Here is a 15,569-nt window from a genome sequence, read left to right as displayed (position 1 = left end):
TGTATTCAGTCAGTTTTACTATTCTAAATCTAGTTTTCATATTTTGTGCATCTGATGAATTACTAATATTAGTTTGTGGGAGAACAGAGTACAAGAATAATGCAATAATTTTCAAATTACTCCACAAGGAAAGTTTACATCCAAACTAACAAATAAATGCAATAATGGGAAAAAAAGTTTTAACAGTTTTAACATTTAGCAGTTTAGTTTAGTACAGCACTGGTCCACTGTGCAAGACAAAGGCAGCTGAAAGTTTTGTCTCAAATAATGTCATATGCTTGTTCCATTTTAAACACAAAATGAGAAAAAGGAGGACAAAGTTAACAAGCTATTATATAAACTATTAATATGGAAAACTTTATCCTTTTACAAGCCAGTCCTGTGCCCAATATTTTCCACCCTGCCCTTGGATAAGCTATTAATTCACATCATAAATATATAAAAATGTAGTAACTGTATTTATTAGCTCCATCCTCTTTTCTGCTTCTATCGTCTCCCCTATCAAGAATTACCAGTTCTCTTTAAGCATAACTAGTCTTCCTGAAGACAAACTACTTTCTCTTCACTTGCAGGAGGCAACTAAATCATTTCACTATTCATTTAGTCTGTCTTATGAATGATCTGCTCTTTTATAGCCAGGGGGGTCAGAACTCAGGAGGAAAGATTATGAAGGTGTCAAAGACTAATGTGAAGGGGAAAAAGTTAGTATATTTATTTTTAAAAGGTCCCCAAAACACTGGCAATTAGATGAGTCCAGAAAAATTTATAGAACAGAGTCATGATATGGAAACCTTTTAGTTTGCACACCATCTGTTCTGTGGGGCAGTGTGCGCCTTCAGGCTCATCTACAGTTTTCATACAGCTACAACAGTGTCAGTTTCTAAAAATAAAAGTGGCACAACCTTTTTGCATGTAGATAATTTTCCAGGAAGAGGTGCTTACAGCCATGTAAGTCATTAGTTTACAAACAAATAGTATGTCATTTCAAGTATACCAATTTCTAAACTAATACAGTAAAGCTATACTGAAACTGTGCTTAAACATGTAAGCCTTACATTCTGGCTTGTACTACAAACCAACATAGCTGGAGTGCAGAAACTTTGTTCTGAGTTCTGGATATAAAAGAAATCACTTGCCTTCCCCCTCCTCCTCCCTATCCCATGCCCATCTGCTCCTCTCCCGCCCTGCAAAAAAAAAAAGTATGCTCTTTTTATGAAGAGCGACTTCAGTACCACCTTTGCCAGATGGACTGTAAATGTATTAGAAGAAGTGCTCCTTAGGTGACTTATATTAGGAGAAGTTTAAATAATTTTCTATTGAGGTACCAGTTCAGAACTTCATTCCATGATAATATATTCTAAAGAAAACAATGCTCAATTAAGTTTTCAGGTAATACAAGGGTTTGTGTTTTCCAAGCTACATTTTGTGAGAGGGAAAACTAATTTTCCTTGCTATATTAGTTACTTAAGGAGCAAAGAAACTGGAAGACAGAAACAACAGTTCTAAAGACACCCCTTTTCCCTGTTCCGTCCACACCTCCCCAGGACTCCAGTAGAGTTGTACTCATGTCACACGCTAGCTCAGCCCTGAACGTGTACAAGAATCTTTTACCATGGTCTTGCCCGATCCTCGGGGTCCAATAATGAGCGCAGAGTTACTTTCTCCATGGAAAATGGTTCGTTTCAGCAGCTCCAGCAGATGTCTATATGACAATAAGATTAAGTTATAACTTCAAATTGGGCATTTGCTGTAACTATAAAAAATTTTTAAAAACTAATGGAACACAAGAAGAGCCTGATGCAAACGCCACTATGCACTGTGGACAAAATACACTTTTCTTACTTGGATTGTATTAAATTTAACACCAGGATAAGTGCATGAAAACACCTAAGCCACAGCATGCCCTACATGAAAACCCAGTTTTAGAGATCAAACTCAGTTAAATTCCTTCCTTCCAATGAACAGGTACTACTGCACTCAGTTACAAGACAAGTTGTTTTAAAAAGCAACAATAAAGTTGCCCAAGAAAGTGGCTTCAGTACTGGCAGAGAATGATGGATCATTACTAAATTTGGCAGTTATTTTGTAGATCAAAAGTTAGGGCACAGCATTAAGGGTTCAAGCCACGAATAATGGTATCTGACAGTTTAAATAATTGTCTATTGAGGTACCAATTCAAAACTTCATTCCATGATGAGCATTTTTTTCTTTACAGTGTATTAATTGCATATTTAGGTAATACAAGGGTTTGTGTGTTCCAAGCTACAATTTGTGAGAGGGAGAACTAAATTTTCCTTGCTATACCTAAGAAAACAAATTTGCCTGATGATTTTTCATTGGTTACGGTACTTCTCTTGTGAGACTGTATTCATGCTAGTTTATTGGTTCAGATACATCATACAACTGGATACTTTCAGGCATCCCAATAAGCCTAAATGGTCATGATTTTTAAAAAACATTACAGGTCTCATTTTTACAAAAAACTGAATAGTACCATTAAGTATTTATGCATAAGTCTCCTTATAGAAAGGATACCATTTTCTTAAGGGAAGGAAGAGTTATAAGGAGAGAGTAAACTGAAGGTTACTTTGGCTATTACTGTTAAGGGGCTAGAAGGAAGAAGGTATGAACAAGGAAAAAAAATGTAATTTTTTACATTTTACACCTGTCAGCAAAGAATGCTAAATATTATAAATATTACTGTATTTATTCAAATATAAGACAACGCTGAATATAAAATAACCCCCCCAATAATTAGATTCTATATTAGAAAATTTATTCACAGTTTCATAGTAGTTAGGGGTCAGAAGGGACCTAAATAGATCATCTAATCTGCCCCTCCGCCACTGGCCAGAGCACACACTGGAATCACACGACCCCAGACAGGTGTTCATTCAACCTCTTTTTGAACTTACCCAAGGTAGGAGCGAGGACCATTTCCCTAGGAAGTTGGTTCCAGATCCTAGCCACCCTAACAGTGAAATAGTGCCTCCTCATCTCTAACCTGAACCTATTCTCCAGCAGCTTCTGGCCACTGTTCCTCGTCACCCCAGGTGCCGCTGGGGGGAATAGGACCCTTGCTATTTGCTGCTGATCTCCCCTAACGAGTTCGTAGGCAGCCACCAAATCTCCCCTCAGCCTCCGTTTGCTGAGGCTGAACAGGTTCAGGTCCCTCAGCCTCTCCTCATAGGGCCTGTCCTGCTGCCCTTCAACCAAGCGGGTGGCCCTCCTATGAACCCTCAAGGCAGGCCACATCCTTCTTAAAGTGCAGTGCCCAGAACTAGACGCAGTACTCCAATTGAGGCTGGACCAATGTTGTGTAGAGGGGGAGTATCATCTCTCTGGACCGGCTTGAGATGCATCTTTGGATGCACGACAAGGTGCGGTTGGCTTTGCTGGCTGTGGTCTGGCATTGGCGGCTCATGCTCGTCTTGGAGTCGATAATGACTCCAAGATCCCTTTCCGCTTCTGTGCTCTCAAGGGGAGACAATTATTTAAACTTTTGTATGTATGCTGTGGATTCCTTCTCCCCAGGTGCAGCACCCTACACGTATCCACACTGAAGCCCATCCTATTACCATCCGCCCACCTCTGTAGTCTAAGTCTAATTGCAGCCTCTCTCTCCCTTTGAGCGTGCCTACCTCTCCCCACATCTTGGTGTCATCAGCAAACTTGGACAACGTGTTTTCCACCCCCTCGTCCAAGTCACTGATGAAGATGTTGAACAGTGTAGGCCCCAGGACTGAGCCCACTGTTCCCATCCCGCCAGGTCAAGTACGACCTGTCCACCACCGCTCTCTGGGTGCGCCCCATCAGCCAATTTCTGACCCATCCAACTGTGCAGGCATCAATGCCACAGTCGCTCAATTTATTAATGAGAATGGGGTGAGAGACAGTGTCAAAGGCCTTCTTCAAGTCCAGAAAGACTACGTCCATGGCAACACCATCATCCATGGATTTAGTTACCTGGTCATAAAAGGCCATCAGGTTGGTCTGGCAGGACCTGCCTTTGATGAACCCATGTTGATTTTCCCTGGGCATGATCTCCCCTGCTGGCCCCTCACAGATGTGATCCTTGATAATTATTTCAAGGATTTTCCCCAAGGCCGATGTGAGGCTTATGGGCCTATAGTTTCCTGGGTCCTCCTTTCTCTCTTTCTTAAAAATGGGGACCAGATTAGCTAGTTTCCAATCTCCGGGCACCTGGGCCGTGGACCACGATTGCTCATACAGCCGTATAAATTTGTTGTCATATAAAATTTGTTGTATATAAGTTTCCAGATATAGAATCTAATAATTGGAGGTTCGCCTTGAATTTGTCCCCCTTTCCCTGCTACAGCAGGGAAAGTAAAAATTGGGAATGGGGGTCCTCTGCTTTCTGCCCCCCACAACTTTCCCTCTGTAGCCCCTTCCCCTTCTCCGTACTGTCAGACCCTGTTCTCCCTGAGCATATGGAAGAAAGAAGCAAATTTGAAAAAACTGACCTCAAAATAACAGTACCTGTGGTAATCCATAGATTTAATTAATCCAAAACTGCCTTGCATTTTTTGAAACTGCTGCAAGTTTTAGCACAGGTGCTGTATAAACACACTTTTAAGCAGCACTTCCGTACCTACTTAAACATGGCACAAACTATGTATGATTTCAGTCCAAAACCAAAAGACTGATGACTTACCATATGGTTCATTGGCCTGGGCCCCAGCAGAATCAACAACATTTCAAGCCATGATGACTCCCAGCTCAACACTGCTCAGTATGTGTCTACTCCAGATACATCCCACAGAGGATCCATGTGCTAATTAACCTCCCATCCATGACTAGAACTGAATGTTCTTGTCACGAGCCCCGAGATCCTCCCAAAAATGATACGTACATGAGGCATAGGGCAACCTGGTCCAGCCCACATCATGGAGTGTAGGCCCACACTAATCATATGCATTAAGGTGAAAAAGAGGGTGACAGAGCAGTTCTGGGTGAATTGTTTGGGACCCCAGTTGGTGATGTTTACCAGGCATTTAAGGCTGGTGAAGAAACAGGAATCACTTGAAATGGAAAAGAAAGGCACAGCTCAGCTATGAGAGTGAAGAGGATATCAACATGTATTCACTGTAATGACTCACCATGACTCTAAAGAGCACTGAGAAGCACTATGCAAAATAGGCATTATCATGTAGGCTGCCCTAATCTATCCTTGCAGTAGGTTTCTCATCAGCAGATGGCTTCTTGCAGGCTCAGATCAAGTGTGGCAGCTGAATAGAAGCCTGGCTGCTGCCCTGCAGCTTTGGTCAACAATCTGAGAGGCAGGAGCAAAGAGCAGTGAGATGGCAGCGGCTGTGAATGCTGGCGAGCTGAGAGCAGAGAAACAAAGATCGGAGAAGGAGAGAGGAGACCAGGTAGAGTGGAGCCATGAATACGGAAATTCAGATGGAGAGCCGGAATCTGATTGGCAGCTGGTGCAGCAATGCATGAAGATGAAACCGAAAGCAGCTGCAACTGTGCAGGGATGAGCAAATCAAAAGAAGAGCGATAGGAAGAAGACAGTCATCAGCCAGACTGGGTAAAGCAGCAGCAGGAACCAGAGAGCTGTAGAAGAATGGAAAGGAGGAGCCAGACAATGAAATGCGAAAGAGGGAGGTGGGTGGATCTCGGACGATGGGGATAAGGAGCCCAGAGAGACTTAAGCACAGGGTACATGTGACAATGACTAGGGAGAGGCACAGGAGAGATGGACCATGGAGAGGTATGACTTTTTTGATCAGATTTTGACTGAAATTTTGAAAGTGAACCCCAAATACTTACAATGCATGATGGCCGAACCAAATGGGAGGTCATGGGGTTTCACCTTCTGGCACAGAGGGGCCTATAAGCAGTTCTGGAGAAACTATAAGGAAATGGAGAAGGAAGAACTGCAAGGACTGATTTTTGTCGCTGCACAGAAGTCAAGGGAGAGATTGATCGTTGTCAATTATAGAATGGAGAACCTTAAACAAGTGAAACACTGGAGGTGAAAAGGGGTGGAATGAGTGTTGTGGTAGCAGCACAACAACTAGAAGAGGAGAGGGAAGAGGAGAAGGGACATGAAAGCATGAGCATGGAAACAGAAGTAGAGATAGAAATCCCAGAGACTGACTAAGAAGAAAGTTCTGTTTTAGAGAAAGGGAAAGGGGTGCAGCTACAGGTAGGAAAAAGGAAGAAACAAAGATGGTCATGGAAAAGGGGAGAAGGGAGAAGCAACACTGGGGGAATGGTGCTTCGGAAATGGAGATGGAAGGGCATGCTGAGCCAGAAGGAAGTAGTGTTTGGGGGGTAGGGGGGTGGGACAGCAGCTGCCTTTCTCAATATAGAAGCCCTGGAAAACTAGTGAGAGCGAGGGGGATAAAGAAGGGGGGAGGGACAGAGTCACTTAGTCAGCAGTGACGTGGATGACCCGTAAGACAAGAGAGATGAGGACCAGTAGCTTCCACCTTTTCTTTATCATGGTGTTATGTGCTTCCTTGACAAGGAAGAGGTGGGATCGAATGGCAGCAACTTTAAAGTCTACTGATGTGGACATAACGTGGGGCAATGAGTATAAATATCTGGAGAAGAGATGGGGTTTGGGGCAGTTGTGATAGGTGGGGAAAAACATGAACAAGGCAGCAGGGGTGACAGTGTTAATTAAAAACCCAGGGGTTAAAGTCAAGCAAGTGCATGTGTTAGAGGGAAGAATGCAGAGGATGTTGTTGGAGACAAAAGAGGTAGAGGCAGAGCTGTTTAACATATATACACCTGGGGAAAAGGGAGGGGAGGGTGGCTTTATTCCGAAGTTGGAAATGGACACGGTGGGGGGGGGGAGGGGGGGGGAGAAAAGGGGGAATTAGAAAGTTCCTTGAAGAAGATGTTAAAGAAAATTATCAAGGGAGAAGGTTTCAAGGATGAGGGAGAGAAAATACATACGAGAGTGGAGCCAGGAGGAAGGAAAACTTCAAGGATTTTCTTTTAGTCTTGGAAGGAATGGCAGCGCACAATAAAAGAGATACAAGATATCGGTTTTAGTGACCATCGATTGCTATGGGTGTAGATGGGAAAGCAAAAGGCCCTCTGGAAACTGAACATCAGACTGCTTCACAACAAAAAATTGTGTATGAAGTTTACGGAGGAGTACAAGGAATGGAGAACCTTAAAGAACTGTTATAAGAGCAGGTGGGAATGGTGGTGTATGTTTAAGAGAAGAACAAGTAGGGGAGGGAAAGTGAAATGCTCACTGTATGTGAATGGTATTAATGTGATGGTGCGAGAGAGTCTCATTAGAATCCTGAAACATATAGAAGACTATGGCAAAGCTTCAAGGGCAAAAGTAAACAAGACTAAGGGCAAGTAGTTGGGGATCAGAGTTTGGGAGATCTAGGGAAATTTCAAGAGAGTAGTTAAGAATCGGATAAAAATCTGAGGGGCAGTTCCTGATATAGAAGGGAAAGGCACAAAAGCATGAGAAGAGATGGGGTTATGGGTTAGGAAAATTTTAGGGTTTTGGAACACAAAAGGTTTGTCACATGCAGGAAAGGTGAAGTTGGTGAAACAGGTGTTGCTACCTATTGTTTTGTTTGTGGGTGTAGTATATCCTTCATCAAGGAGTCAAAGCAGGACAATCCAGAGACCTATTTGTATGTTATTCTGGGGTTCTAAAACAGAATGGATTGTCAGGAAGGAATGATATAAGGGACACGAGTGCAGAGGGTAACAAGTTCCAGACCGAGACATTTATCTACGCACACTCTGTTAGAATGGTGATGAGGGAAGCATCAGAAGGAAGTGGAAAAGTGGGAAATTTCTGCAGATTTGGGGTGGGGAGATAGCTGTGGAGGATGGGCCCAGGGTAGAAGACAGGGCAGAAGAGGCAGTGGGCTTGGACACTGCCAATATATTATGGGAGAGCAGAAAATGTTATTAAATTACAAGGTTTGGAAGAGCTAAGGATACAAGGTTTGAAATAAAAGGGAAGGATTTTGAAGGAAATCAGAGGGAAAGACAAAGTAACTGAGGTGGGCGATTTGTCAGAGCAACAAGCAAGGTGAGTGTGGAAAGGGGTAGTGGGGGAAGATCTAAAAGGAAAACATGCAAGCCTGATGTGGAGATTGGTGGGGAGGGTTTTAACAGTAAGAGAGGTTCAATTTAGGTAGGGTTTGGGAAGAACAATAAAATGCCCATGGGAGAAGTACAGGGGGGAAGAATCAGTGGTACATGTATTTTGGGAATGCAACTTTGTATGTGAGGTTTGGAGGAGGGCAAGGAGATTGTCACAAATTTTAGAAGTGACTGACAAGATAAATTTTGAGGCAGTGATGTATGGGTTGGTTAAGAAAGGATGGGAAGAAAGGAAGATATGGGCGTGAGTGGTCTGTGTTAATGCAGCACTTGGAAAGTGATAAATTTGGTGATTATGAAAGGAATGGCTCAAATAAGACATGCAAGGGTATGTTGAGGAGGAAGATGAGAGTGAGAGAGGAGATGCGAAGGAAAGATAAATGGATTTATGTATTCACCTCAGGATAGGTTGCCCTACAAGAGTCTTGTAATTAGCTTGTCACTGACCGGCTTCCAGTGGAAGGATCTCGTAGGATCAACATGCCAACTTTATGGAAATGAGGGACTCCCTGCCAGCTTGTTCCTGTGGCCATTGGCCAAGAGCAAGAGAGACTTGGGGGAATCCAAACCCCAAGACTATGGACTGGGGGCTGAACACAGGATGCCCGTCAACGGATTTGGGAGTATCTGAAGCCCTGGGCTGAAAAGTCTGGGGTGGAAGATACTTGCCAGTAGCAGCACCACATCTGGTGCTTGAATGATTCAGCATTGCTCAGTCGAGAGGATTCGGACCTGATTTGGCTAATTTGACCTGGAACACAAAACATGTTCCAAAAAAATCTCAGCCTTTTGACTAAGATTAATTGTAGCACTTTTGGCACCCACGGGAGTGTCAGGGCTGGCTCTGGCCTTCCTGGTATTGCAGTACCTCCAGCTCTGGTGCCAGTTCCCTGCAGAGGAAACACTTGCCTTTTTTTTTTTTTTTTTTTTTTAAAACACCATCCCAAAAAAAAAAAAAAAAAAAAAGATACCCATCAGCATGTTTGCCCAATATGGGCCATGTATTTTATGGTCGTGCTCAGTATTGGCTGCATTTAATTTATTTTTTAGTTGTTTTCCATTACTGAATACATGCTGCTTTTAATGATTGACAACATATTTCATGAGGGTTCCTTGTATGTGAAGGAGACAAGGAAGTAAATACCATATTTACTCAGAGACAAGATGCTGATAGGGGGGAATCTCATCTTGTATTCGAGTAAATATGGTATTTATGAAGAGACCTTTTTTTGAAGAGTTGTTTCATATGCTTGAAGAAGTCTATTAATACCACCAGTATTCTACATTGCTAACAGCCAGTGTATTTTACTGTATCATAATGAAGTTAACAGCTAAGGAAACAAAATGTGAGAACTACAGAAAACTTTTCCTAATTTCTATATTGACTTAAATTTTTAGATCTTCAAATAATCATTTCTATCTTCAATGTGATGTCATTTAGACTTTCCAAAAGCATATGCCTGTAAAATAACTCTCAGGGGAAATGAGTGTAGCATCAAAGTGCCCATTGTTTTTAACTCTCAAGAGATTAATGAATTGTAGAAAGTTAGCAATAGCCCAAATTAGTAAAGTGGAATAACTATATTTGGGATGTAAAAGTGGAATTAAAAGTTGAACCATTAAAATGGATTTTTAATTTATTTTAATTTTGTTTTTCTTAAGGTTTAAATCATACCTGGAAAATCTCAGTCCTAACTGCAACTTCAAAAACTCAGGATGCAAGCCTCACACTCTGACAGAACAGAGTGTGGATCCTTTAAATACTGAAGTAAATTTAAAGGATTTTCAAAGTATTTTTAAAATCACTACTTAAACAGAAGAAACAATAAAAAAGCATAAGGCCAGGTACATGTAAAAAAGAGATTTCTACATGCGACAAACTCATGTCAAAATAGCAAAGCATTGTCTCTGAAACCGTACACTTACTTGTATTGAGGTTCGACCCCAAACAGCTTTCCATTAGAATGCTGGTGACAAAACCTTTCACGTAAAATTCTTTGTACCTGTCAAGATAAAATATTAACACAAAATGCTTAAATAGGCCATAACACTGACCCACATGCTAGCAACTGTATTCTGTTTTGTTGGATTAGTTGAAGATGTGTTGATTTAGGGCAACTGTACTTCAAACAAGATAAACCCACTCAAATTCAAATGTATATTTAGTCATCACTAATTGGAATCTAATAGTAGAAATTTGGTCACACAATCAAGTACAGGTGCAGAGAAACAGTTGTGTTATTCCAAGACGGTGGTGGCAGTATGTCCATCTTGTCTCCATCATTCTATTTCATCTCTATAGCCCAGAGGACACAGTGTAGTACTTGTTGATACATATTACTTTCACTAGTAGCTCGCCTATTGTAGATCCTGTCTGCATACTAGTCTCTAACTTGAGATTATTATGCATCAGTTTCTATATCCCTGTGAGACTTGTGGTTAAATTTTTCTAGCAAATCTAAATAGATTTGTTTTCAAGTGCTTCTTGATTCATTGTTTTGCCAATATACTGAAAATTCCAGTCTATGAAAGATTTTCCTTTACAGAAAGGAATCAAACTCTTCTAGAGACTAGTATTTCCCAAACTGTGGTCTGGACAACTGGTAGTTCATGAATCACCCTTATGATTCCTCATTTAAAAGTTTGATATGGCAATCCACAAAAAGCCAAGTGTGGACACTGGTACCAAAGATTTGGGGGAGGGAAAAAAGAATACTCTTCCAAGTTGTTTTTAATTCTATTTGATTACAATTCAACCAATTTTCTCAGCTACCTAAAACTTTATGATTGTATTTTCAGATTACTCCAGTCTTCTTATGTGAAGTTCACTACTCTTCAACCTGGCAATATAACAGTCAGGTCATGCAAGACCACCCACTTGTTAGCCTCTCATCCCCTTAAGTTTTTTCAAAACTTTTTTGATGAATACCACCTGATGTTGGTAACCTGCTGCTTTTCCAACTACTGGCTCCAACACCCTCCTGAGGACACTCATGAACAGTTGCCAATTAAGACAGATGGGTATTTCTCTCCAGTATCTTTTTGGATGTCAAGTGATTCAGAGAAATTATGTTGTTCATCTTCAGTTTGACCCTGCAACATCTGATATAGAAGTCATGAAGTACTGGCACACCAAACTGCTAGTATGTTTATAAGAAGTTTTTTCTTTTAACTTTTAGTTTCTTTTAACTGATTTAGCATACTTATTTTCAAGCCAACTGTTGACTTTGCTTTAGGTGAATTCCCAACCCCATCTCACAAACTAAAGAATGCTAGCATCCTGAAATGGATATTCCCTTGAGTATAAAGGAAGAAACTGGCTGAGGTAATTTTGGAGCCATGGTTATCCTCTTCAAGGACTTGGGGAAATCAAGTGAGATCCTGGATGTTTGGAAAAGGAAGAAATGAGAATCTGGAGAATTACAGTTAGCCTGACTTCAACACCTAGTAAGACTGTGAAGCAGGTCCTCAAGGAATCTGCTGTGATGCACCTAGAGGAGAACAAAGTAATCAGGAACAGCCATTATGGATTCACCAAGAGCAAGTCATGCCTAACCTGATTTCTGTCTATGATATGGGGAGAAACTAGGTAGAGAATTGAATGTGATATCCTTGACTTAACAAGGCTTCTAACTAGAGATGCACCAATATCCATATCATATCAACACCAATAAAATGGAAATTAACAGTATCGGCAATCATCTTTTTTTGGCTGATACTATCACCAATAAATGCTGCGTGCAAGTGCGCAGCCACAATATGCACACGGCCAGGAATGCAGCCAGGTAGCATCTAGAGCAGCGTCCAGCCGGTAAGTCTGAGGGGGGGGAAGTGGGGGATGGAGAGGGATGCTGCTCTTCAAGCTGCAGGGCTGCATATCGGCAATCAGATCAGTATCGGTCGATATGGCTCGTTAATAAATCGGCCATCGGTATCGGCCCCAAAATCTTTATTAGTGAACCCCTACTTCTAACACTGTCTTCCATGACAGTCTCATTAACAAGCTAAGAAAATACAGACTAGGAAAAAATACTGTAAGGTGGATACATAACTGGTTGGATCATCATACTCCACAAGAAGTCCTTAAATGGCTTAATGCCAGGGTGAGAGGAAGTATCAAGTGGGGTTCTGCAGGGATCTGTCCTGGGTCTGGTACTGTTCAACATCTTCACTAATTATTTTGACTATGGGATGGAGTGCATACTTAGCAAATATGCAGGTGACACCAAGTTGTTTGGAGCAGTACACACTTTGGAAGGTAAGGCTAGGACTCAGAACAGTCTGAATAAACTGGAGAAATGATCCACAATCAATCAGATGAAAATCAAGAAAGATAAGTGCAAAATCTTGCACTTGGGATAGAATAATTCCGTACAGTACAGACTGGAGAATGACTACCTAGGCCGCAGGACTGGAGAGAAGGAACTGGGACTTACTATAGACCCTAAATTGAATACGAGTCAACAGTGTGCTCTTATTGCAAAAAACCCCAAAAGCATACTGGGTTGTATTAGCAAGGATGTCACTTGAAAAACGAAGAGAAGATATTCTTCTGCTGTACTAAGCACTGGTGAAGTCTTACTTAAACTACTGTGTCCAGTTTTGGACCCCGCACTTCAAGAAACATGTGGATAGTTTGAAAAGTGTCCAGCAAAAAGCAGTAAAAATTATTAGAGGTCTGGGAAACATGAGTTATGAGGGAAGTCTAAAAGAACTAGGTTTGTTTAGTTTGGAGAAGAGAAAATTGATAACAGCCTTCAAATACATGATTATAGAGGTAATTATAGGGTCATTATAAAGAAAATATGGAGATACCCAGGAAAGAAAGGCTATGGGGTACAGAACTAGGAGCCACAGCCCCAAACTGAAACAGGATAAGTTTAGGTTGGTCACTAAGAATAATCTGATACTACCTATGTGTAACTGAAAAACTACAGAGAAGGGAGGGAGGACAAGAAAGACATCCAATATCCTCAACTATTTTTTTTTTTTTTTTGAAACGGGGGTGGGAGCGGGGGAAGACGAGGGTGTGGAGCAGATGGAGCACTTGTCAATTATCCTGATTGGCCAAATCAAATTCAGTTCTCAAAAACCAGCGCAGGGGAACCAACAGTGCTTAGATGACCACCAGCTCAGCACTGCTCAGTATGTGCTGATACACCCGACAAAAGAGCCATGTGCTAAATTAGACCCTGACCTATGTTTGGAACCAGGTGTTCTTGTCATGACCCCTGGGATCCTCCAAAGATTTATATGCAAGAGGCACAAGGCAACCTGGTTGATCCTCTGGACCATGGTGTACACATAAGAGGTCTAGTCAGATGCCCAGCGAATCAGTTTGTAGCTGACAAGCCCAATTTGAGGGTGACTTAGCTAGTTACAAGTTTCACAAATCCATATATTGTCTGAGTCCAAGTTTACTGCATGCTGCGTTCTTTCACGCTTTGCTTCCATCCTGGATCAAAGCTGCTTCATGTTGAGCTGTATCCAGTACCAGATGTTTTCTCCAGATCAGACCGAATTCTGTGCGCTTCTCCCAACTTTCTACGCTGATACTGAACAACTTTATATAATTTTTGCACACATCACGGTACTGCCATGGAGGGCAACCCCGCTTTCTAGAGCTGTCTCAAATCTTACTATCAATGTTCTTGTGGATACAATCTCCTTCCATTTTTCTGGCATGGCTGATCCATCACAACCTCCTCGGTACCAGTTCTTTCACTTGGTTTCTCTCTCTAAACCTTGTGATGTTGAACAAACCTCCATCTAGTCTGGTTCAAAGATAAATGCCATCACTGCTGTCCTTGAATGCATGAAGCCTACTTTAAATCAACATTAAGGAAGCCTCTGCCATATCTTTTAAGATAACCTCCTCTCAGAGGGCTTAGTCATACATGAAATTCTTCAGTGTAGTTAGTGTTAAATTTGAATATTCAAATTTAAGAAGTTCTTAAGTAACAGATTTACTTGGCAAACTACCTGTAACCTTTTCTTTACCACATACTTACATTTGCAAGAGTGAAACTAAAGAAAGCAGTTGTGTTGCCTTTCAACTGACAGAATCTTGCCTGAATTCTTAATACATCTTCTCTTCAGCTGCCCTTCTAGACCACTATCCCCCTCATGTCTTTAATCCCCTACTCAGTGAGTAAAGTCAAAATAGTGTTTGTCTAGCCTTACTGAATCTGTTTCTAGCCCCTTGGTTTCCCCAAGTCCTGCTGAACTCCTGCTTTCTCACCAATAAAAAATAATAATAATAAAAACAGGAAACTGGGTGGTAGGGGTTGAGCAGAAAAAACAGCAAGGTACTGCCAAGGCACAGGCTCAGGAAGAACACAGCCAGAAGGACATGAGGCAGTTGGCTACCCTAAGACAGGGGAAGAGAACATTAACAATGCCTTTCCATCCCTGTTCTTTCCTCCATAAAGAATAAGTCTGCTGGCTGTAGAAGCTATCCCTACATTTCTCCAGAGTCTTATTTACTAGGCAGATCAGCTTGCACTTGCTACAAGTAAAACGTCCCACTTGAAGGCAAAGGCATCTATCTGGTAGTCTCTCCACAGAAAAGAAACTTTCTACTCATAGCTTGTCACATCTATCTCCCATAACAGTAAGTCAGAGGTCAGTTTGATTTAGACAGATAACACAATCTCCTGGATATTGAGACCAAGGTGCAACAATTTACCCCAGAGGAGTGACTGCAGTAGCAATGGTATTAAGAATTGGTGTAATTTGAATTCTTATGAAACACCCATTGCAAATTATTTGTGTGTGTGTGTATATATACAAAATTTGCCTTGACTATTTCCTAAGTACTCAAACTATACCAAGTCTTAATTCATTTTTATGTATAAAATGTATGGTTTAAATGCAAACACCAGTAAATCACAAGAGCTGCCTTACGTTATATTCTATGCTTTTCCCCATCATACTGTTTAAATGGGAAGTTAAACTTTGTCCAGTGAACAACCATTTCTTTAAGAGATTCTTAAAGAAGCTTAGTTATTTTAACAGATTGTTCTATGAGGCTGATTACCTTCCTGTTCTGAACGTGCATGAATTGCCATGGTAATCTTACACAAGTCAAAAGCTGAGTCAGTGACTTTATGCTAAAATACTTGTATTATTAGCTAATGCAAATGTAGAAAAACCCAAAAGTGTGTTTATAGTTCTTAAATATGGAAACGAAGAGATAAATCTGGAATAATAAATTAGCCAGGCATGCATTTTAGGGGTCCACCAATAAAGATTTTTTTGGACAATATCAATGCTGATTATTAACTAACTAGCCGATACCAATCCAATAGTTGATCTGCAGCTTGGCAGCTTGGAGAGCAGCATCTGGCCAGTAAGTCTGTGGTGGGGTGCAGATTGAAATCCCCATGGTGAGGGAGGGAGCGGGGCTGAGGCAGAGTGGGGGACAGAGCTGTGGACAGCTCTTC

General features: G+C 41.4%; 1 protein-coding gene across 2 annotated transcripts in view; it reads right to left on the bottom strand.

Annotated features, from left to right (window-relative positions):
• ORC4 (origin recognition complex subunit 4) overlaps positions 1–15,569 on the bottom strand; it is a 65,444-nt gene that overhangs the window by 27,778 nt on the left and 22,097 nt on the right. For both annotated transcript variants that reach the window (XM_025216375.1, XM_025216376.1), the window contains 2 exons: positions 10,051–10,127; positions 1,612–1,702 (listed from right to left, as the gene is read on the bottom strand). In XM_025216375.1, coding sequence (XP_025072160.1) covers positions 1,612–1,702; positions 10,051–10,127 — 168 coding nt within the window. The remainder of the gene's footprint in view (positions 1–1,611; positions 1,703–10,050; positions 10,128–15,569) is intronic.

Source organism: Alligator sinensis, unplaced genomic scaffold (genome assembly GCF_000455745.1).
Source record: "Alligator sinensis unplaced genomic scaffold, ASM45574v1 scaffold1048_1, whole genome shotgun sequence".
Classification (NCBI taxonomy): Eukaryota; Metazoa; Chordata; order Crocodylia; family Alligatoridae; genus Alligator; species Alligator sinensis.
Note: the sequence above shows the minus strand (reverse complement) of the source record. Positions and strands in the feature narration are given on the sequence as shown.